This window comes from Oncorhynchus kisutch, linkage group LG6 (assembly GCF_002021735.2).
Source record: "Oncorhynchus kisutch isolate 150728-3 linkage group LG6, Okis_V2, whole genome shotgun sequence".
NCBI lineage: Eukaryota > Metazoa > Chordata > Actinopteri > Salmoniformes > Salmonidae > Oncorhynchus > Oncorhynchus kisutch.
This window is the reverse complement of record NC_034179.2, coordinates 29,140,373-29,165,387: the sequence shown is the minus strand read 5'-3', so window position 1 is coordinate 29,165,387 and position 25,015 is coordinate 29,140,373. Positions and strand designations below refer to the sequence as shown.

The 25,015-nt window shown below is 44.0% G+C and overlaps 1 protein-coding gene across 1 annotated transcript; it reads left to right on the top strand.

The window, feature by feature from the left end:
• Positions 1 to 959: 959 nt before the first annotated feature.
• On the top strand, positions 960 to 16,805 carry LOC109891781 (rho GTPase-activating protein 35). Its single transcript, XM_031826548.1, has 8 exons — positions 960 to 1,387; positions 1,564 to 1,616; positions 6,260 to 10,159; positions 10,625 to 10,766; positions 11,265 to 11,342; positions 11,747 to 11,878; positions 13,508 to 13,613; positions 13,805 to 16,805. The coding sequence occupies exons 3-8, from the start codon at positions 6,437 to 6,439 to the stop codon at positions 14,208 to 14,210; spliced, it is 4,587 nt and encodes a 1,528-aa protein (XP_031682408.1). The 5' UTR covers positions 960 to 1,387; positions 1,564 to 1,616; positions 6,260 to 6,436; the 3' UTR covers positions 14,211 to 16,805.
• The last annotated feature ends 8,210 nt before the right edge of the window (positions 16,806 to 25,015 follow it).

Below are 25,015 nucleotides of genomic sequence, written 5' to 3'. Positions count from 1 at the left end.
ATTTTGGTGTGACGTGTGCTGCTGTGGCTGAACTTCACATGTATCTATTGCATATATTCAACGCGTATTCGGGCTAAATTATTACATATATATTGCAGTAGCAGTGGCCCCATGCATAGACGTGTAAAACCTGTATTTATTTGTACAAATATACGTACACAACAGTAGGCTACACCAGGGGGCGGCAATAGCCTTTACGGCATCAGATTTATAGAAACCCACAAGATAGGGTCGTCACTAGCTTCTGTACGATAGACATTAAAACCAGTTCTTTACCCACAAAGTCTTTACCCACTTTACCCACAAAGTTATAAACCCCGCCCATTTTAATGTATCTTCTTAAAATTGGATTTTAAACATAACTCTAATCTTAACCACGCTGCTATAACCTTAACTACTACTTTTTTGTTGTTGTCAATTTTGACTTTGTGGCTGTGGATTCTGACTGTTTTTGTGGAATCTGACTTTGTGGCTGTGGAATCTGACTTTGTTGCTGTGGAATCTGACTTTGTGGTTATAGTCTCTAGAAGCTAGTGGAAACCCCAAGATAGAGTATATTGTACAATGTTGGATAGGAAATATTATTTTTTAGACAATGTTAAAAAGTTGGCCTATCCTTTCACTTTTACTTGAAAGTATTTTAATCTATTTTGGGACCTGTATCAGAACAGGGATGAGCCTAATAATAATAATTTGAACAAATATTACTATGACGCATTGGGTGAATTTAGAGTAGGACACAATAATAAAATAATAAGGCAAAGACAAAGACATAAGGCCTACCAAAGCAGGCGATGTCATTTTGTTCAGACAAAATAGAACTCTATTAAAAATATATTGGTTAGTTTGTGAAAAGCAGGAATGCACAGAGCTATATCACCATCATTATCACCCTTGACATTTATTGGCTAAAGTCACCTTTGTAGCAGTGATGGTGATTGCGCGTGTCGGCATGACAGCAGCGTCTCGCCTTTGTAAATAGCGACGTTCTGCAGTTGTGTGTGTGCGCCGCTGGGCGAGTCTTCGCCGCGTCTGTCTCCGTAGCTCCCCATTTTCCGAGAAAAGGAGAGGAGAATTAGCTCCGGGAGGAGGGCCGCCGCCATTATTGGGAAGCTGGGGAAAAAACACTTTCACACACACGCAATTTCTTGTTAAATTGATAAGGACGTTACCAATTTATTGCATGAAGCCAGTTTAGAATAAACCTTGTACGGCAATTGCAGCAACCTCGACTGGTGTCCCGTGCATGATCGATCCAGCATAATGTTGGCACAACAATGGACATAATAATTGGTCAAAAGCAACGTGGTGAACCAAGGAGAAGACGGTGAAACAAGCTTTTATTCTCCGAGGAGAGAAAAAAAAACAGGAAGATCATTGTTTTTACGTTAGTAGTTTTATTATCACAAAGACAACGAAAATATCAATGAAATTGGAAATAATCAAAATAGGGATATAGACTTAAAATTAATCTGTCAAGCTAACAATAACATATGTGTAGTTATTTGTGTCTGTTTCGGAATCAAACGAGCCACATTTGTGTTTCTTGTCCATGTATATCAGGCGGCGAGGGCTGCGGCAAGCGCTGGCCTGACAGATTCAGGGAGAATGCGATGGTATGTATTCACTTTCTCCCCATTTTAATCTGAAACCCAGACGGAAACCAGTGTTCAAGCTAAACATTCTCATCATCAATTTACTCACAATGTATCAATTGTCTGTAACAAATCTATCTTTGGGTGAATAGAGGGATGATTAAAAAGTGCAAGTGGATTCAGAAATACGAGGTGAATGGGTTTAGTTACGAGTCGGCTATTTCATTCTGTGGACAAGAGGCCTGGCGTGGCCAGTGCTTTTCATGAACATTCATTTCAAAATCGTTGTTAAATCCTTTCAAATATGGATAAAGAGTTGTTACCAACCCACTATATATTGACAATGTCGAACAATATGGCGCAATTATGTTTGCGCTTCTGAATATAGAAAGGTATGTATCTTTACAATCAGAGGGTAGGGTAGTGACTTGCTTGTTTTCATTTCCAAATAACTTGCCTGTTCAATCTGGTTGTCAGTCAGGCCTTTCACAGCTGAGCTTCATGATGGACTGCCTACTTTGCCTTTGATGGGCTATTTAGACATGTTTTAAATGCTGGAGTTTATATAGGTTTAGAATATATGGAGATGCCTCCTTTTGTAAACAATAATAATGAAAACAGTTTTATTAAATGGCAGTAGCCTGTCAGTTTGTAGTCCACATTTCATGTCAATATTGATACAGTAAGTACATCGTCTACATCGTCTATTTACATGTGTGATTTTATCACAATAACAAAGTGTGATTTGTTTTCTGGTTGTACTTTGTGCATCCTCTTGTCATAATTTGGTTGTAGTTATGGAGTATCTCCAGTATGGCCCCTTCCTCTGTGTCAAATATACTGCTTGGCAATTTGACAGACAAGAGTACACCAAACCTTACCTGATTCTAATGCTGGTGATGATGACAGGTTACTGTGTACATACAGTAGACTGGATTATGCTAATTAGTGATTGTCTGTATGCTGGGCAGATCTTTTATCTGTTGTTTTTTTTCTTTGTTTGGCAACAGTATAAACACAGCAATTAGGAAGATATTACAATAAGAACAGTGCAAACAGACCTCTGGCTGATGAGTTTAGATTTTTGTTGCTGTCTAAAGAGGTTGATGTTTACCTAAATGTGTGTTGTCATTCATCCATGATCATGATATTCAGGATCAAGGCCATAGTCAAGAGCATAGATCCTTAATAGTGACCAGCTAAAGGTCCCGGTTGGCAAGGAAACCAAGAGCACTGCTTAGCCCTTTGTCTGAAGAGGTCCTTGGCCACCATCGAGATAAGGACGTATCTTACATGGTTATGAGACACACAGACCATCCATCCCCTCAATGCTTTTGGCTAGCGATAGGTAGGATGGGACTCCAATTAGTGTGAGTGCTTCTCCTCTTCCTCCCCTTCACTCCCATCCCTGCTCACACTCCAAAACCTGCCAAGTCATAAAGTAGGCAGAAAAAGACCCTCAAAAAAGATAGCTCTGAGCAGAAGTACAGTACAGCCTCGTGGCTAGGGAACCTAACTGCTAACTAGCAGGTTAATGATCCAAATCCCAAGTTGGGTTTAGGGCTAACCTTGATTCATCCACTTTAACATGACCAACTCCTCACATGTTGTATTGTACTTGATGTTGTATTGTACTTGATGTTGTATTGTACTTGATGTTGTATTGCAGTTGTTGTGATCCTTTTATGGGATTGTCAGTAGCCTACATGTGATACTTCAACTCAATGACAAACGTATGTGTATTCATGGCGGAGAGTACCCATGTCTCCGGTCCCATTTAGGCTCCTTTCATGTAATATCTCTCATACAAGGCAAATAAAAGAAAATTTAATCTTTTCACTACATACGCCCTCAACATATTTAGTGTCTCGCTTGATTTGCAGGGATATTGAGTTTTTCTTTGTATATTGCATTTGCTGTTGGGTTGTTCCATGTCATTTCAGCAAGCCATCAAACCCACCATCTCAGATTGTTCAGAAATCGTTTCTGTAGTTAGAAATGTATAAGATTAGCATCCCTGCCATGTTATTTTGTTGAGATATAATTTGATCTCTGAGAAATTAAACTAATTGATTGTACATCAATTGGTAATTTTTAATTTATAGGATTCATATAATATTTAATAAATAAAGTACCGTACATTATTATTTGGACCAAATAGTTTTCTATCAAACACAAAAACATGTTTCTGATACCATTCTATTTACTCCTCCCCTCAGCAGCCTCAACTGGGATATAGTATCAGTTTTCTATTTCTGACATCTAGTATGGAGCTGTGGCTCTGAGAATTGTTTCTTCATCCTTTGTAATGTATTCTCAGTGAATTTGGATTAGGCAATTTCAGCCACACCTGTTGCTGACAGGTGTATAAAATCGAGCACACATCCTTGCAGTCTTCATAGACAAACATTCGCAGTACAAATGGCCTTACTGAAGAGCTCAGTGACTTTCAACATGCCACTGTCATAGGATCCCACCTTTCTAACAAGTCAGTTAATCAACTTTCTGCCCTGCTAGAGCTGCCCCGGTCAACTGTATGGGTCGTTGTGAAATGGAAATGTCTAGGAGCAACCACTTGCTCAGTCGTGAAGCACGTAGCGTGTGAAAATTGTCTGTCTTCGGTTGCAACACTCACTACCAAGTTCCAAACTGCCTCTTGAAGCAACGTCAGCACAATAACTGTTTGTCGGGAGCTTCATGAAATGGGTTTCCATGGCCGAGCAGCCACGCACAAGCCTAAGATCAAATGTGCAGTGCCAAGCGTCGGCTGGAGTGGTGTAAAGCTCGCCGCCATTGGACTCTGGAGCCGTGGAAACATTATCTGGGGTGATGAATCACGCTTCACCATCTGGCAGTCTGACAGACGAATATGGGTTTGGCGGATGCCAGGATAACTGAATGCATAGTGCCAACTGTAAAGTTTGGCGGAGGAGGAATAATGGTCTGGGGCTGTTTTTCATGGTTCGGTCTAAACCCCTTAGTTCCAGTGAAGATAATTCTTAACGCTACAGCATACAAGGACTCTAGACGATTCTGTGCTTCCAACTTTGTGGCAACAGTTTGGGGAAGGCCCTTTCCTGTTTCAGCATGAAATCTGGCCTAATCGCTCAACATCAGTGCCCGACCTCACTAATGCTCTTGTGGCTGAATGGAAGCAAGTCCCCACAGCAATGTTCCAACGTCTAGTGGAAAGCCTTCCCAGAAGAGTGGAGGCTGTTAGAGCAGCAAAGGGGGGACCAACTCCATATTAATGGTCATGATTTTTGGAATGAGATGTTTGACGAGCAGGTGTCCACATACTTTTGGTAACGTGAATGACGACAATCCATGCTTTGGTTTTGTTTACCAGGCCACTGTTTCAAATGCAAGTCAGTGGTATCTATAATAGTATTTTTGTGCTTCATAACCAAATCATCTATAAGTAACCATTGAATTACACAATATATTTTTTTGATACTTTCAGATGATTTGAATATGAAGTGTGAAAATGCTAACATAGGTACTATTGATTTGCATTGGCTTTGTGCCACAAATCTTAAAAAGTTACCATTTGAAACATTCACCAAATTCACTAGGAATATATTACATATAATGGAGAAACAATACTCAGAGCCGCAGCTTCATGTTACTTGTCAGACACAGACCGGTACCGGAGCACCAAGTCTAGGTCCAAGAGGCTTCTAACCAGCTTCTACCCCCCCAAGCCATAAGACTCCTGAACATCTAATCAAATGGCCACCCAGACTATATGCAATGCCACCCCCCCTACACTGCTGCTACTCTCTGTTGTTATCATCTATGCATAGTCACTTTAATAACGCTACATGTACATATTACCTCAACTAACCGGTGCCCCCGCACATTGACTCTGTACCGGTACCCCCCCTGTATATAGTCTCGCTACTGTTATTTTACTGCTGCTCTTTAATTACATGCTACTTTTATTTCTTATTCATATTTTTTTTGAACTGCATTGTTGTTTAGTGGCTCGTAAGTAAAGCATTTCACTGTAAGGTCTGTTGTATTAGGCGTGTGTGACTAATAACATTTGATTAGATTGTTGATATACTCGTTGTTGGGGTGGGATTGGAATGGGGGGGTCTGTGACTGGCTTTTGACCGTTCCTTTGGATTCCTCATGTGTAACTCATTGTTAGAAAAAAAGTTTGGTCCAAGTTGGATGTTAGGTACTATATTTATTGACTATTATATGAATCCTATATATTTTAAATGGCCAATTTGGATGCAATCAATTAGGTCAATTTATATTAAAACAAAATAATGTTGCAGGAAAACTAATGTTCTGTTTCTAACAACAGAAACGATTTCAGAACAATCTGAGATGGTGTGTGTCAACTCTTTGTTGTACTTTTTGAGCTGGAACGACCCTGTTCTATTAAAAGGCCAGTCCAGATTGAGAGCGGATTAGAAATGAGAAATTCTTGCCCCTACTCAGTGTTCTCTCATTAAGTTGAAGGGAAATTATTCTTAGTCTTGTCTTTTAACCACTGTCGTTCTTGTGAAAGTGTTTGACTGTTCTTTTTATGAAGAGAGCAGAAATAAGGTTAACTTGGCGCGAACTAATATTTGTTCCTCTTTTAAACATAAATTAAGATTTTGTTTAGCTAATTATTTGATTTTTGTGCTCTCTTTTTTTCCTGACAGGCTCATAGCTACATTAGGAATGACTGAGAGAAGCCTCTGCCTTTGCTACACCCCTACACTGCTGTTGATAAAACATGAAGCACACTAGAAGAAACACCAACTAATCTGCCACTCACATCCAGGTGTACTCTTCTATCGAGTCCCTGAATATGGCAGGATGAGTGTCAGCAGACGATAATGATGGCGAAAAAGCAGGATGCAAAGTCACCCACATACAACCTTATTGTTGTGGGTTTGTCAGGGACGGAGAAAGAGAAGGGCCAGTGTGGAGTGGGTAAGTCCTGCCTGTGCAACCGCTTTGTTCGCCCCAGTGCTGATGACTTCTATCTGGACCACACGTCAGTGCTGAGCACCAGCGACTTTGGGGGCAGAGTGGTTAACAATGACCACTTCCTGTTCTGGGGGGAGGTGGGGCGGGTGGTGGAGGAGGGGCCGGAGTGCAGGATGCATGTGGTGGAGCAGACCGAGTTCATTGATGACCAGACGTTCCAGCCACACCGCAGCACTGCCATGCAACCCTACATCAAGAGGGCGGCCTCCACCAAGCTGGCCTCTGCAGAGAAGCTTATGTACTTCTGCACGGACCAGCTGGGGCTGGAGCAGGACTTTGAGCAGAAGCAGATGCCTGAGGGCAAGATACAGGCTGACGGGTTCATGCTCTGTATGGATGTCAGTAGGGGGATGAACCGCAACTTTGACGACCAGTTGAAGTTTGTCACAAACCTTTACGGTCATCTGAGCAAAACAAAGAAGCCCATTGTGCTGGTCTTAACCAAGTGTGATGAGGGGGTTGAACGCTACATCAAAGATTCTCACACCTTTGCCATCACTAAAAAGAGTCTTCCAGTAGTGGAGACATCTGCACGCTCTAACATCAATGTTGACCTAGCCTTCATTGCTTTGGTGCAACTCATTGATAAGAGCAGGGGCAAGCCCAAGATCATTCCTTACTTTGAAGCCCTCAAGCTCCAGAGTCAGCAGATAGCCCTGGCTAAAGACCGATACGAATGGCTAGTCAACCGCATAGTGAAGAACCACAACGAGACCTGGCTTAACACCAGCCGACGCATGCACAGCTCCACAGAGTTCAAGGAATACGTCTTTCTAGAGGGTACAGCGAAATGCAAGAAGCTCTTCCAGCAGCATGTGTACCGCCTGAAACAGGAGCACATTGAGAGACGTCGGAAAATCTATTTGAGCACTCTTCCTCTAGCACTTAGCTCCCTGGTGCCTGACCTGGATGAGATCGACCAGCTGAGCTGGTCTGGGGTTCAGAAGGTCCTGGAGTCCAAGCAGCACTTTGCCCATTGGTTTGTGGTTTTGGAGGACTCTCCATGGGAGGACACGTCTCACATAGATAACATGGAGGATGAGCGCATCCCCTCAGACCTGTTGGAGACGGCCCCAGCCGAGTACATTTTCAACGCCCACCTGGAGCACCTGAGGAATGAGTGCAAGCGGGCCGAGATGAGGCAGGAGTTCAAGCACAAGCTGGCCTGTTCTCCCTTTGTCACGCCAGGCAAGCCCTGGGAAGAGGCCCGCAGCTTCATCATGAACGAAGACTTCTACCAATGGTTGGAGGAATCAGAGTACCTGGACCTCTACAACCGCCACCAGAAAGAGATAATAGACCACGCTAAAGAGGACTTCCAGGAGCTGCTGCTGGAGTACTCTGAGCTCTTCTATGAGCTGGAGGTGGATGCCAAGCCCAGCAAGGAGAAGATGGGGGCCATCCAGGAGATTCTAGGGGAGGAGCAGAGGTTCAAGACCCTGCAGAAGCTTCCAGCTGAGAGAGATGCTCTGGTGTTGAAGCATATCCACTTTGTCTACCACCCAACCAAGGAGACCTGTCCCAGCAGCCCACAGTGTGGAGACTTCAAGATAGAGCAGCTCCTGGCCTCACGTTTCCCAACATGCTACCCATTCTTCAATGTGAAGTCCCATTTTGGGGATATTAAAGCTGACCGAATCAACCTTGTGATATTGGGCAAAGACGGACTGGCCAGGGAGTTTGCCAATGAGATCAGGACTCTGTGTACCAATGACGACCGGTATGTGCTGGATGGGAAAATGTATGAGCTGACCCTGCGACCTATCGAGGGAAACGTACGACTTCCTGTAAATTCCTTTCACACTCCCACTTTCACACCCCATGGATGCCTGTGTCTGTACAACTCAAAAGAGTCCCTAACTTACGTTGTAGAAAGCATTGAAAGGTTGCGGGAGTCAACTATAGGTAGAAGGGAGAGCCATATAGCTCAGCTTTTAACATCTCTGCTCTTGGTTACTAAAAGGGGAGTAGGGACATATGCAGATATTGGGGGAGAAACTGCCTTAGGCCTAATAAAACAGGGACAGCAGGTAGCAAGGAGACTGCAGTGTAGCTTCCTAGACCCAGCCTCTCCTGGTGTGGGCTATGGGCACAATGTGAATGACAGTCAGATCAATCAAGTATTGAGGGGTCTCCTGGACTCTAGGAGGAGCTCATCTTTTAGTAGCAGCTCCCCACCTCTGCCCCCTAAACCTCCAGGCCCAAGAGACTCTCCTCACCAGCCCAGCCCAGAGGCAGACATCCGCATCGTCATGTGTTTGATGTGTGGAGACAATTACGACGTGGAACAGCTCCTCTCTCCCTTCCTACTGCCTCAGCACTGCAGGCCAACATCCAATAGTGGGACCTCAGTGATACTGGAGCAGACAGTGGGGCCTCACAAACAGGTGATTGAGCTCTCCCTTCTTTCCTACCACGCCTCCTTCTCCCTGAGGAAGAGCAGATTAGTGCATGGCTACATTGCTGTGTACTCAGCCCGCCGCAAGGCCTCCCTGGAGACTCTATGTGCCTTCCTGTGTGAGATCCAGGACATCATCCCTGTTCAGCTGCTGGCAGTAGGGGAGAGCCAGGTGGAGCTCACAGAAAGTGAGTCTGCCAGAGAGCAGCTAGTCCAGGGAGAGGAGCTGGCCCAAGAGATAGAAGGCAGGTTCAACAGTGTGGTGTGTGGGTCTGGAGGGGTGGTGGGCGGCCTGCACAGGATAGAGATGTTTCAGCACTTCCTGATGGAGGTGGTGGAGAAACGCAACATTGTGGAGGCAACACACATGTATGATAACGTGGCTGAGGCCTGCACTAACGACACTGCCTACTCCCCTCGCTGTAGCTCACCCAGCCCTGGCAACATGTTCCTAGACTCTGATGTGGATGACGTGGAGCCCTCCCCACCCTACTTCGATGGCACACTCACCTCCCATGGTGGGGGCTTCAACCTGCCTGACCTGGACTCCAGCGATGTCTCTGTCATCTCTGACATCAGCTCCTTTGAGAACAAACTCAACAGCAAGGTCCCTCCCCAGGTGAGGCCCAAGCCCACTGTGACCTTTGACTTCCGGAAGGTGGGCCGAAACCCCTACAACATGGATACCATGGGCCACCGTCGCTCCCTGCCCTCTGCTGTGACATGGGTACCAGGTGGGGACGGAGGTTACGACCCCTCAGACTATGCAGAGCCTATGGATGCTGTGTCCAAGCCCCGGCCCAGCAACGAGGAGATCATCTACTCTGTGCCCCATGACAGCACGCAGGGCAAGATAATCACCATCCGCAACGCCAACAGGATGCACGCCAACGGGAACGGCTCGGACAGTGAGGCAGACAGCAGTTCCCTGGAGCGCTGCAGGAAGTTCTCGGCGGCGGGGGTGAAGCCCCGGCTGTACCGTGACCGCTCCAAACGCCTGGGTAAGTTCAGCAGCTTTCGCACTAGCTTCATTGGCAGCGACGACGAGATGGGGGCCCTGCCAAAGACCAAGGAGGATGAGTTCGGAACCCTGAAAGGAGACATCATCAATGAGGAGGGAGAGGACCCCAAGAAGAGGAACATTCTGAAGAGCCTACGGCGAACTGCCAAGGTACGTGTTTCTTCACTTAGTATTCTCCTCTTAACTGCTAATGGGTTAATACTATAATTTTCAAGTTTGAATGACTATTGTCTTTCAAGTTTAGGTAAATGGATGGCTAGCTTTGATACGATAAACGTGGTTAAGTATTGACAACATGGTTAATATGATTTCTCATGTGAACTCTACTTTCTAAATAACTTTTTTGATGTGTAATTGCTTGATTGTTTTAATCAGAACTATTCCTCCATGCTAATATTCTATTCACATAAAGTAAGTTCAAAAGTGAGTGGATAGAATTTAAGCCTGTATTTCAGAGTGACTAAGACTAGATGCGGCAGCTGTTCATGCTGAATACATAAAGGCAAATTTGGTTTGCCAGCTTACAGCTGAATTGTTAATAGTGTTGACATAATGAATAACCATTCTAAAATGGACTTGGTCATTAACAATTTCAACATTCCTGTTTCTGTGCAGAAAACCAGACCAAAGCCTCGACCCTCTATTCCCAAGCCCCTGGAGAGCAACTACTTCGGGGTACCCCTGGTCAATGTGGTGTTCCCAGACAGACCTATCCCACTTTTTATTGACAAGTGTGTCCACTTCATTGAGACCACAGGTAGGTCACTGTTTTCTGTCTCCTCTTCTCCCCTGTGTTTGTGTGTGTATTTGTCTTGTTCATTATGCTATTTGATGTGGATGCTGTCCAACACTTAGACAGAATCTTATTGTTGATAATTCTGAGGTAAATCTGTGGTGTTGAATTATGGAAATGTGTAATGTCTTTTTAGTGGTGCACTGTGAAAGTTTTACTTACAATATTCACTTTATGAGATTGTTAATTTTCAATGTGCTTTAATGTAAGCCCTTCTGGATGAGGGCATCCGCTAAATGAAAAAACTGTAGCGTGAATGCAATGATTATTTTTCTTCTCAACTCTATTTACGTTTAATAAGCCAAGAAGAACTAACTACACTAGAGCAAATGTAGCCAGTGATCAAGTTCTGTACTTCAGCAGTGTCCTCATTGACTTTACAGGAAATTGATAATGATGTAATGCAGATGGAGTCGATGGAATGAAGCATTCTTCCTGGTTTCAATCTCTGTCTCTCTGCAGGCCTCAACACAGAGGGGCTGTACAGGGTGAGCGGGAACAAGTGTGAGATGGAGAGCATGCAGAGGCAGTTTGACCAGGGTGAGTTACTGTACCTAGTCCTGTCTGGTCTAAAACATTGTATCAGACCCATGGATGGATTGACTGTAATACTCACCAAACTCTGTCCCTAACCCCTGGACTAACCCTGGTTAGTTATTTGGCTAATCAATATATTGACACATGAGCTGTAGAGGAAATTATGGCCTACAACAAAATATATTTAGAACAGTGACAAAGCCGACTACCTCTTACACACTATTCCTATTCTTCTCTCTTCCCCTTTCTCTCCTCTGTCCCCTACCTGTTTTTCTCCCCTTTTCTCTCCTTCTACCCCTCACCTCCCTCTACCACTCCCTCCTCTTTCTCTTCTTCTACATCTCACCTTCCTCTCCCTCTCCCACATCTTGTTTTACCTCTCTATCCCTCTACCTCTTCTTCTCTAGACCATGGGCTGGACCTAGTGGAGAAGGACTTTGCCATCAACACGGTGGCTGGGGCACTGAAGGCCTTCTTCTCTGAGCTGCCGGAGCCATTGGTGCCCTGCATTCTGCAGGTGGAGCTGCTCGAGGCCTTCAGTAAGACATAGAGCTGGCTGGGGTTAGGGAGGGGTACTGGGGTTCTGGAGAGCTCAGTAAGACATAGAGCTGGCTGGGGTTAGGAAGGGGTACTGGGGTTCTGGAGAGCTCAGTAAGACATTGAGCAGGCTGGGGTTAGGGAGGGGTACTGGGGTTCTGGAGATCTCAGTAAGACATAGAGCTGGCTGGGGTTAGGGAGGGGTACTGGGGTTCTGGAGAGCTCAGTAAGACATAGAGCTGGCTGGGGTTAGGGAAGGGTACTGGGGTTCTGGAGAGCTCAGTAAGACATAGAGCTGGCTGGGGTTAGGAAGGGGTACTGGGGTTCTGGAGAGCTCAGTAAGACATTGAGCAGGCTGGGGTTAGGGAGGGGTACTGGGTTTCTGGAGAGCTCAGTAAGACATTGAGCAGGCTGGGGTTAGGGAGGGGTACTGGGGTTCTGGAGAGCTCAGTAAGACATAGAGCTGGCTGGGGTTAGGAAGGGGTACTGGGGTTCTGGAGAGCTCAGTAAGACATTGAACAGGCTGGGTTAGGGAGGGGTACTGGGGTTCTGGAGGGCTCAGTAAGACATGGAGCTGGCTGGGGTTAGGAAGGGATACTGGGGTTCTGGAGAGCTCAGTAAGACATGGAGCTGGCTGGGGTTAGGAAGGGGTACTGGGGTTCTGAAGGGTTCAGTAAGACATGGATCAGAGTGGGGTTAGGGAGGGGTACAAGGGTTCTGAAGGGTTCAGTAAGACATTGAACAGGGTGGGGTTAGGTAGGAGTACAAGGGCTCTGAAGGGTTCAGTAAGACATTGAACAGGGTGGGGTTAGGGAGGGGTACAAGGGCTCTGAAGGGTTCAGTAAGACATGGAGCTGGCTGGGGTTAGGGAGGGGTACTGGGGTTCTGGAGGGCTCAGTAAGACATGGAGCTGGCTGGGGTTAGGAAGGGATACTGGGGTTCTGGAGAGCTCAGTAAGACATGGAGCTGGCTGGGGTTAGGAAGGGGTACTGGGGTTCTGAAGGGTTCAGTAAGACATGGATCAGAGTGGGGTTAGGGAGGGGTACAAGGGTTCTGAAGGGTTCAGTAAGACATTGAACAGGGTGGGGTTAGGGAGGGGTACAAGGGCTCTGAAGGGTTCAGTAAGACATGGAGCAGGGTGGGGTTAGGGAGTGGTACAAGGGTTCTGAAGGGTTCCGTAAGACATGGAGCAGGGTGGGGTTAGGGAGGTGTACTGGGGTTCTGAAGGGTTCAGTAAGACATGGAGCAGGGTGGGGTTAGGGAGGGGTACAAGGGTTCTGAGGGGTTCAGTAAGACATTGAGCAGGGTTTGGTTAGGGAGGGGTACAAGGATTCTGAAGGGTTCAGTAAGACATTGAACAGGGTGGGGGAGTCAGGGTGGGGTACAAGGGTGGTGCTGAATGGGAGTGATTCTTGTGATTTCTGACAGTCAAGTTCTTACAGGGTGAGTAAATGTTGGGGAGGATTTCACGTAGAGGGTGGGATAAGGATATGTCATGTTTTGTTCTCAGAAAATATAATATATTATAACTGTGTCGCTGTATACTGTATGTAGTACTGCATATGGAGTAACAGTGTTGAAAACATGTGAGTCATAGCCCTGACCCCCTCCCTGTGTGTGTGTGTGCACAGAAATCAATGACAGGGAACAAAGGCTCTACACCATGAAGGATGTGCTGAGGAAGTTCCCCAGGGAGAACTATGACGTTTTCAGATTTGTCATGAGCCACTTACACAAGTGAGTGCAGATCAGACTGGCTAACTGTTCCATTCTATGACCTTGGCCCTGACTGCATTGTGACTGAAACCATTTGCACGCTTTGTAACATGTATCATCAAGTAGCTCTTACACCTGTGTAATAATGTTATTACACTAGTAGCTGTTGTCATGCTGTTGTTGATGGAGGTGTATTGTGTTGTCTCTCCCAGGGTGAGCCAGCTGAGCAGACAGAACCTGATGACCAGTGAGAATCTGTCCATCTGTTTCTGGCCCACTCTGATGCGGCCAGACTTCACCACCATGGACGCCCTGACGGCCACGCGAACCTACCAGACAATCATCGAGACCTTCATCCACCAGTGTGCTTTCTTCTTCTACAACCAGCCCCTCCTGGACTCCCCCACTGGCCTGGCTGGCCTCCCTGCCTCCCCCACCACCACCCTCACCGGTGGCTCTACCTATTCCTGCTACCGCTCCTCCCCTCCCCCCACCACCACGCAATTCAGCCCCCTGCAGCAGTCGCCCCCCACCACCCCCCAGTCACCCCTGCAGTCCCTCCTTCCCCCCCTCCACCAACACCCCCACTGCGCCCCCACCGAGCAAGAGACACTGTAAAAGACACTGTGAAAGACACTGAGAAGGGAGCACACGCCGTACCCCTGATCTGATGATGCTGAACCTCCGTCACTTACACACACACACACCAACACACACACTGACACTACCTTGTTTGGTCATTGATAATAACATAGATAAAGAGAGAGAGGAGACGAGCAGCGCTTGACAAACAAACTTGCCACTAGTGAACAGCATCCAGCTGACCTGCCACCTGTGTGCCAGTGCAGATCCCAATGCTGACTCTTCCCCTCCACCCCTCTATAGCCCCTGATAACCTGGAATGTGACTCTAGGACTCACCAACAGGAGGCCCAGGGGAAAGAACAGAGTGGGTTTCAATGTTACAGTAAGACTCTCTCTGCCAACCAACCATTTTAACCCTAATGATAAACTATAATGAAAAAGTCCAAGCCTCCATGTCAAGTTGGAAGATATGATTTGTGCCCATAGCTATGTTGTTATTTGTGTATAATAATTTTACATCTGTTTCTTTCTGTTTGTTAATGAAAGTAGCCACTGGATGTATGGACTGTGCTCTGAAGGCTGTCGGCAGTAACGTGCCACACCGCTGTTTGGGGAGCCTACCTCTCTGCCTGAAGGACCCCTGCTATGTGGTTGGGGGGGTTCAGTGGGGATGGGGGGGGGGGGGAGTGGGGGGACATCCAAGGATGCACTTTAATGGTCAGTGTTTTTGTTTAAAAAAATGTATCCCAAAAGGGTGTTGTTGGGCCAGAATGTTTTAGTGTGATGAGTTCCCAGCTCAATCAGCCATACCCATTGCCTCTCTGAAGGGGCCTTGGCAGATCAAAATGTTGTTTACATCCAAACCCTTGTATTTGTAACCACATACTTATCTGAAGCACTTTTAAACTCTAGTGTGAAGTTCCATGAAATACAACCTTGATCAATTGACTTTGTTTTAATGGCTGGGTGGGTGTGGCAGTAGTAGAGAGGGACTCCTTAACATGACCCTGTCATAAGTGTTATTTTAGAGGATTCGGGGCTCACTTTATAACCCCATGGAAAACCGAACCATAATACTGATTACACATTCCTCTTTCATCTTTAGTCAAGACAGACATAGTTTGTTCTGGGAATGCAGGTTTGAATAGCATGCAGTTCCCCCTCTCTTTTTCAAACTGCTGTTGCTTTACTAATTGTTGTGAATATGGAAGTCGCCTGGTGTTGTTTAGGCAAGTAAGTTTGAGCCAGGGTCAGTTAATCAGGCCCTTTAGGATCCAGGAGAGGAATGCTCTTGCTTAAGATGACCTCAGGTCCACTCCATCAGTTAGGGTTTGATGATGGAACTTTGATTATGGGAATTATTGACAGAAACCTCAGACAGTAGCACAATGAGGGAGAGGTTAGAGAGACATTAGTTATACCAGACAAGTCCTCTATGTGGTGTCTTTGTTCCACTGTGTTATCTGGTGGCCATGGAAACCACTGCCCTATTGCAAAATGATGCCGGATATGTTGCTATGGGTGTCTAGCCAGTTGAACTCTTTGTACTCATCTAATATTAAGGACCTTAAACTGAGGTAAGGTGTGCATACAGAAAACACTACCACGGCAACGAACTACAGTACAGTAATAACAGTATAGTATATCCTATAGAGATGTATGGACCCAGGAATGTCAACAAAGCATAGAGTAACTAGCTCCAGTGTTCTATGGGATTTATGTTGGTGTTTAACTGTCCTCTCTCTTGTTGAAGAAAAAAAAACAAGTAGTCAAGGTAAAGTAGTTTAATGAATACTCCTGGTATATTATGTATTCTTCTACCAATATAAGATAAAAGCATTGCCACAGGCACCTTTTGGGGTTGACTGAGGAGGCATGGCAGTAATCTGTCGGCCATGTTGGATTGTTCTCATGCTGCCTGCTCAGAACAGATCATTCAAAACTATTGGTTGTATTGAGGGTCAACTCTACTCAATACTTGGGATCACTCACTGGTACTTATCCTCTGTGTTTTCATGCTGTGGGAGGCAGTTGTCTCTGTGATCAATATACTAACGCTGCAGTGACTCCTCACCCAGTACAGTATATTATTACCACACACACACAACAGATCAGATGGGAGATGGATAGGAAAAACTAATTGTCCCATTAGAATGTGACTTTGGCTCAGAGGATTAATATGGCTGCATCACATAATTTCTGACACAACTTTGACAGATCTGCAGTTCATTGAAGAAAAAAAGGCAAGAGCATACTATAGTAAAATGGTTGTTTATTTGTATGTTAGGGGGTCTAACACTTTGCCCTTTAGTCAATGGTAGAAACATTTTTTTAGTGTGCATTTCAATGATTTGAAAGTAAAAATTTTACAATTTTGTGAATGGTTTAAGGCCACTTCAGTTTAGTGCATGATTTAACAACACACCAAGGGAGAAGGTTCAACAACTCATTATTTTAAAACATGAAAGTGTGACAACAAAATAATACAAAAGTGAAATAGCAAGTGAAAGATGAAGTACTGTTCATCAACAGCAAACCAGGGGATTTGTCTGACTTGAGAATGGTGTATGACGATGAAGGCCTTATGTGATCTGTATAATAGTGAATAAATTCAATCTTGTAAAATTGCCCTCAGACCTCCTGTGATTCCATGTGTGTGAGAGAATATCAAGTATGATATTTCTGTACATTTGGCTGCATGAATAGGCAAGTGATGTCTGACACATTGCTCATTCAATTGTTTTTGCCTATATAGCAGTTATTCTGATTTAAGGCAACGATGACTGACAGGAGAGTTATATCATTTTGTGCGATTACAATGAAGTAAATGCATTTAAATTATTATTATTTCAGAGAGATCCCCTTAGATGTAAGGCCGAGGCTGTGGATCCGTGGGTAACTGGCTGCCTGTAACTCCCCGTAGAAACCCTGGATGGCTGATGCTATGTATTGGCCAAGAAGAGATTTTTGAAGCATCCGATCAGCCATATTGGCACTCCCAAGAAGAAGCAGTCCTTAGGAATACAGTATTTCAATTAAATGTTTGAAGGACAAATGTGTACTGCACAAAAATATAAACAGAACATGCAACAATTTCAAAGATTTTACTGAGTTACAGTTCCTTTAAGGAAATCAGTTAATTTTAATTAATTAATTAGGCCATAATCTATGGATTTCACATGACTGGGAATAGAGACATGCATCTGTTGGTCAGAGATAACTTAAAACAATAGGTAGGGACGTGGATCAGAAAACCAGTCAGTATCTGGTGTGACCACCATTTGCCCCAAGCAGAGTGACACATATCCTTCACATAGAGTTGATCAGGCTATTGATTGTGGAATGGCTGTGCGAAGTTGGTGGATAATGGCGGGAACTGGAACACACTGTTGTACACATCAATCCAGAGCATCCCAAAAATGCTCAATGGGTGACATGTCTGGTGAGTATGCAGGCCATGGAAGAACTGGGACATTTTCAGCATCCAAGAATTGTGGACAGATCCTTGTGACATTATCATGCTGAAACATGAGGTGATGGAAGCAGATGAATGGCACGACAATGGGCCTTGGGATCTCTTCACGGTATCTCTGCATTCAAATTGCCATCGATAAAATGCAATTGTGTTCGTTGTCTGTAGCTTATGCCTTCCCATACCATAACCTCACCGTCACCATGGGGCACTCTGTTGAACTGCATTGTTGGTTAAGGGATTGTAAGTAAGCATTTCACTGTTAGGTCTACACCTGTTATATTCGGCGCATGCAACAAATAAAAATGTGATTTGTTCACAACGTTTACGTCAGCAAACCGCTCGCCCACACGACGCCATACATGTGGTCAATACACGGTTGTGAGGCCGGTTGGACGTACTGCCAAATTCTCTAAAACTACGTTGGAGGTAGCTTATCGCATCTGTGGCATTGTGTTGTGACAAAACTGCACATTTTAGAGTGGCCTTTTATTGTCCCCAGCATAAGGTGCACCTGTGTAATGATCATGCTGCTTAATCAGCTTCTTGATATGCCACACCTGTCAGGTGGATGGAATATCTTGGCAAAGAAGAAATGCTCACTAACAGGGATTTAAACAAATTTATGCACAACATTTGAGAGAAATGCAGGGATATTTTACTTTACCTCATGATACATGGGACCAACACTACATGTAGCTTTATAGTTTTGTTCAGTGTACATGTATTTAACTATTTACTTCATGTAGTGGGGACAATAACATTAGAACGTAAAAAAACGTGTACTTTATGTTTAGCTCACATAATATAATGTAAAAGTATGCATTAAGGTGTGTGTAACATAACAAATGTGGCAAAAACAAATGTAGACATTAACAAATGCATTTCTATAGCTTCCAAAATATTTGGAGGCACAGTGGCTTCATCTATACTCTAGAGTACACATCTAGAGTATTTATAAACTATTGGTCTCGCCCTCCAGGAAAGATCTGCATCATGTTCTGCCCATGTGTTTCTTTACCTCTATGCACACATTTTTGTCGTCACCCTCCATTCAGATTTCTGACTGTCAATCGTAAATTATAATTCTACCGTGAAACTTCAATGCAGCATCTGCATGCCAACCATGTGATCTCATTCAGTTGCATGGGGATATGTATTTACATGTTCTTAGTTATGTACAGTGTTGTTTTGCATTATGTACAGTGAGCAAATTGTTTAGAAGATGGTGTTAATAAATATGTGTTTTGTTTAAATCAAAGTACATACAGAGCCTTCAGAAAGTATTCACATTCCTTGACTTTTTCCACATTTTGTTGTTTTACAGCCTTGATTTTCAAATGGATTAAAATACTCTATAATGTCAAAGTGGATTTAAAAAAAAATGTAAATAGATTTTTTAAAGTATTTAAAAATGAAAATCTGAAATATGTCTTGAGTCAAGCCTAAATAAATCCAGGAGAATAATGTTCTTAACAAGTCACATAAGTTGCATGGACTCACTCTGTGTACAATAATAGTGTTTAACATGATTTTTTAATGACTACCTCTTCTCTGTACCCACACAATGAATTATCTGTAAGGTCCCTCAGTCGAGCAATGAATTTCAAACACAGATTCAACCACAAAGACTATGGAGGTTTTCCAATGCCTCTCAAAGAAGGGCACCTATTGGTAGATGGGTAAAGCAGACATTGAATATCCCTTTGAGCATGGTGAAGTTATTTATTACACTTTGGATGGTGTATCAATACACTCAGTCACTACAAAGATACAGAAGGATGCCTGTATCTTTGCAGTGACTGGGTGTATTGATACACCATCCAAAGTGGTGTATCAGTAAGAAATCTGAATGGAGGGTGACCACAGGCATCCTTCCTAACTCAGTTGCCGGAAAGGAAGGGGTTTCCCTGAGCGGTTTCCTTCCTTTCCGGCAACTGAGTTAGGAAGGATGCCTGTATCTTTGTAGTGACTGGGTGTATTGATACACCATCCAAAGTGTAATAAATAACTTCACCATGCTCAAAGGGATATTCAATGTCTGCTTTACCCATCTACCAATAGGTGCCCTTCTTTGAGAGGCATTGGAAAACCTCCATAGTCTTTGTGGTTGAATCTGTGTTTGAAATGTATTGCTCGACCATGAGGCCAATGTTGACTTTACTTTATGGTAACAGTTACAGAGCTTAATGGATGTGATATGAGAAAACTAAGGATGGATCAACAACATTGTTGTTAATCCACAATACAAAATATCCCAAAACATGCATCCTGTTTGCAACAAGGCACTAAAGTAATTTAGCAAAAAATGTGGCAAAGCAAATTTTACCGGAATACAAAGTGTTATGCTTGGAGCAAATCCAATACAACACATTACCGAGTACAACTTTTCATATTTTCAAGCATAATGTGGCTGCATCATGTTATGAGTAGGCTTGTAATCGTTCAGGACTGGGGAGTTTTTCAGGTTAAAAAAGAAACAGAATGGAGCTAAACACAGGCCAAATCCAAGAGGAAAACCTGGTTATGTTTGCTTTTCACCAGACACTGAGAGATGAATTCACCTTTCAGCAGTACAATAACCTAAAACACAAAGCCAAATCTACACTAATGTTGCTTACCAAGAAGACAGTGAATGTTCCCGAGTGCCGAGTTTCAGTTTCGACTTAAATCTACATGAAAATCTATGGCAAGAGCTGAAAATGGTTGTCTAGCATTGATCAACAAACAATTTGACAGAGCTTGAAGATTTTTGAAAATAATAAATGAGCAAATGTTGCACAATCCAGGTGTGAAAATCTCTTAGAGACTTACCCCCAAAGAAAACATATTTAATCAAGATATATTAGTGTTTTATTTTTAAAATATTTTTTTTTCATAAATGTTAGATTTTTTCTGCCACTTTGACATTACAGAGTATTTTGTGTGGATCGTAGACAACAAATTACAATTAAATCAATTTAATCCCACTTTGTAAAAAAATGGGAAAAAGTTAAGGGGTGTGAGTACTTTCTGAAGGCATTATATTTTGCCTAGTGACACACGTTGTTGACTTGTTCCCACACGAGAGAAAAAATGTGACCATTCGCACAATCATCCTAAAATCTCATAAGAAATATAGTGGTGTTTTTTGTCTTACAGTAAGTAACATTATATTTGGTATAATACTATCATTATGTGGTCTTGTAGAAATGTATTGAACTTTGATTAACTTTATTAAACAAGCACCATTCTCCATGAGTAGAGCAGAGAATGTGCATAAGTAGAGAATCCTGCACATGAGCAGAAGCTTCAGGACCTTTAGCCCCAGGGAAGAAAGGTCCACAGCCACTCTGTTGGGGAAAGACTGTAAGGACACTGCTGACCTGCAAAATGACTACCAAAAACTCAAACTGACCTTTACCTAATTTTAACCAATTCTGAAATGAAATATTGGTTTGCAGGTCAGGGGTGTCCGTATAGCCTTTTCCACTTGACTGATGTAAAGATAGTGTCAGTTATAAAGCTGAGGTGGAACTCTGCTGGAGCTCCTAATGTGCGAGTTAAATATTTAGGGCCTGGTTAAGGTGCCATTGAAACGCATCGATAATTTGCTGTCTGCATTTACAACTTGAAGGGTGACTGCTCTAGGTAAGTCTCATCAGGTTTGAATTTTCTGATGCCACCTGGTGGCTACATAGCTGTAGGGCCGCACCACCATCATACTACCTATGACATTGCACTGAATCACACTTACGTCAGTGAATTCTGAGGTAACATATTTCATTGACAGTGCATGACTGGGACATCTTTAGGCTCATATGGATTAAATGACTTGGAACAGTCCTCCACAATGCTTCAACTTTATTTTTATTTATTTATTTCACCTTTATTTAACCAGGTAGGCAAGTTGAGAACAAGTTCTCATTTACAATTGCGACCTGGCCAAGATAAAGCAAAGCAGTTCGACAGATAAAACGACACAGAGTTACACATGGAGTAAAAACAAACATACAGTCAATAATGCAGTATAAACAAGTCTATATACAATGTGAGTAAATGAGGTGAGAAGGGAGGTAAAGGCAAAAAAGGCCATGATGGCAAAGTAAATACAATATAGCAAGTAAAATACTGGAATGGTAGTTTTGCAATGGAAGAATGTGCAAAGTAGAAATAAAAATAATGGGGTGCAAAGGAGCAAAATAAATAAATAAATAAAAATTAAATACAGTTGGGAAAGAGGTAGTTGTTTGGGCTAAATTATAGGTGGGCTATGTACAGGTGCAGTAATCTGTGAGCTGCTCTGACAGTTGGTGCTTAAAGCTAGTGAGGGAGATAAGTGTTTCCAGTTTCAGAGATTTTTGTAGTTCGTTCCAGTCATTGGCAGCAGAGAACTGGAAGGAGAGGCGGCCAAAGAAAGAATTGGTTTTGGGGGTGACTAGAGAGATATACCTGCTGGAGCGTGTGCTACAGGTGGGAGATGCTATGGTGACCAGCGAGCTGAGATAAGGGGGGACTTTACCTAGCAGGGTCTTGTAGATGACATGGAGCCAGTGGGTTTGGCGACGAGTATGAAGCGAGGGCCAGCCAACGAGAGCGTACAGGTCACAATGGTGGGTAGTATATGGGGCTTTGGGGATAAAACGGATTGCACTGTGATAGACTGCATCCAATTTGTTGAGTAGGGTATTGGAGGCTATTTTGTAAATGACATCGCCAAAGTCGAGGATTGGTAGGATGGTCAGTTTTACAAGGGTATGTTTGGCAGCATGAGTGAAGGATGCTTTGTTGCGAAATAGGAAGCCAATTCTAGATTTAACTTTGGATTGGAGATGTTTGATATGGGTCTGGAAGGAGAGTTTACAGTCTAACCAGACACCTAAGTATTTGTAGTTGTCCACGTATTCTAAGTCAGAGCCGTCCAGAGTAGTGATGTTGGACAGGCGGGTAGGTGCAGGTAGCGATCGGTTGAAGAGCATGCATTTAGTTTTACTTGTATTTAAGAGCAATTGGAGGCCACGGAAGGAGAGTTGTATGGCATTGAAGCTTGCCTGGAGGGTTGTTAACACAGTGTCCAAAGAAGGGCCGGAAGTATACAGAATGGTGTCGTCTGCGTAGAGGTGGATCAGGGACTCACCAGCAGCAAGAGCGACCTCATTGATGTATACAGAGAAGAGAATCGGTCCAAGAATTGAACCCTGTGGCACCCCCATAGAGACTGCCAGAGGTCCGGACAGCAGACCCTCCGATTTGACACACTGAACTCTATCAGAGAAGTAGTTGGTGAACCAGGCGAGGCAATCATTTGAGAAACCAAGGCTGTCGAGTCTGCCGATGAGTATATGGTGATTGACAGAGTCGAAAGCCTTGGCCAGATCAATGAATACGGCTGCACAGTAATGTTTCTTATCGATGGCGGTTAAGATATCGTTTAGGACCTTGAGCGTGGCTGAGGTGCACCCATGACCAGCTCTGAAACCAGATTGCATAGCAGAGAAGGTATGGTGAGATTCGAAATGGTCGGTAATCTGTTTGTTGACTTGGCTTTCGAAGACCTTAGAAAGGCACGGTAGGATAGATATAGGTCTGTAGCAGTTTGGGTCAAGAGTGTCCCCCCCTTTGAAGAGGGGGATGACCGCAGCTGCTTTCCAATCTTTGGGAATCTCAGACGACACGAAAGAGAGGTTGAACAGGCTAGTAATAGGGGTGGCAACAATTTCGGCAGATAATTTTAGAAAGAAAGGGTCCAGATTGTCTAGCCCGGCTGATTTGTAGGGGTCCAGATTTTGCAGCTCTTTCAGAACATCAGCTGAATGGATTTGGGAGAAGGAGAAATGGGGAAGGCTTGGGCGAGTTGCTGTTGGGGGTGCAGTGCTGTTGTCCGGGATAGGAGTAGCCAGGTGGAAAGCATGGCCAGCCGTAGAAAAATGCTTATTGAAATTCTCAATTATGGTCGATTTATCAGTGGTGACAGTGTTTCCTATCTTCAGTGCAGTGGGCAGCTGGGAGGAGGTGTTCTTATTCTCCATGGACTTTACAGTGTCCCAGAACTTTTTTGAGTTAGTGTTGCAGGAAGCAAATTTCTGCTTGAAAAAGCTAGCCTTGGCTTTTCTAACTGGCTGTGTATAATGGTTTCTAGCTTCCCTGAACAGCTGCATATCACGGGGGCTGTTCGATGCTAATGCAGAACGCCATAGGATGTTTTTGTGTTGGTTAAGGGCAGTCAGGTCTGGGGAGAACCAAGGGCTATATCTGTTCCTGGTTCTAAATTTCTTGAATGGGGCATGTTTATTTAAGATGGTTAGGAAGGCATTTAAAAAAAATATCCAGGCATCCTCTACTGACGGGATGAGATCAATATCCTTCCAGGATACCCCGGCCAGGTCGATTAGAAAGGCCTGCTCGCAGAAGTGTTTCAGGGAGCGTTTAACAGTGATGAGTGGAGGTCGTTTGACCGCTGACCCATTACGGATGCAGGCAATGAGGCAGTGATCGCTGAGATCTTGGTTGAAGACAGCAGAGGTGTATTTAGAGGGGAAGTTGGTTAGGATGATATCTATGAGGGTGCCCGTGTTTAAGGCTTTGGGGAGGTACCTGGTAGGTTCATTGATAATTTGTGTGAGATTGAGGGCATCAAGTTTAGATTGTAGGATGGCTGGGGTGTTAAGCATGTTCCAGTTTAGGTCGCCTAGCAGCACGAACTCTGAAGATAGATGGGGGGCAATCAGTTCACATATGGTGACCAGAGCACAGCTGGGGGCAGAGGGTGGTCTATAGCAGGCGGCAACGGTGAGAGACTTGTTTTTAGAGAGGTAGATTTTTAAAAGTAGAAGTTCAAATTGTTTGGGTACAGACCTGGATAGTAGGACAGAACTCTGCAGGCTATCTTTGCAGTAGATTGCAACACCGCCCCCTTTGGCAGTTCTATCTTGTCTGAAAATGTTGTAGTTTGGAATTAAAATGTCTGAATTTTTGGTGGTCTTCCTAAGCCAGGATTCAGACACAGCTAGAACATCCGGGTTGGCAGAGTGTGCTAAAGCAGTGAATAGAACAAACTTAGGGAGGAGGCTTCTAATGTTAACATGCATGAAACCAAGGCTATTACGGTTACAGAAGTCGTCAAAAGAGAGCGCCTGGGGAATAGGAGTGTAGCTAGGCACTGCAGGGCCTGGATTCACCTCTACATTGCCAGAGGAACATAGGAGGAGTAGAATAAGGGTACGGCTAAAAGCTATGAGAATTGGTCGTCTAGAACGTCTGGAACATAGAGTAAAAGGAGGTTTCTGGGGGCGATAAAATAGCATCAAGGTATAATGTACAGACAAATGTATGGTAGGATGTGAATACAGTGGAGGTAAACCTAGGTATTGAGTGATGAAGAGAGAGAT

What these genes read in the sequence shown, in the direction of transcription:
- LOC109891781 (XM_031826548.1), top strand. Translation starts at nt 6,437, where the DNA reads ATGATGGCGAAAAAGCAGGATGCAAAGTCACCCACATACAACCTTATT. An exon ending in GCCTACGGCGAACTGCCAAG is followed by an intron (nt 10,160 to 10,624) that starts GTACGTGTTTCT and finishes GTTTCTGTGCAG; the next exon opens with AAAACCAGACCAAAGCCTCG. An exon ending in GCAGAGGCAGTTTGACCAGG is followed by an intron (nt 11,343 to 11,746) that starts GTGAGTTACTGT and finishes CTTCTTCTCTAG; the next exon opens with ACCATGGGCTGGACCTAGTG.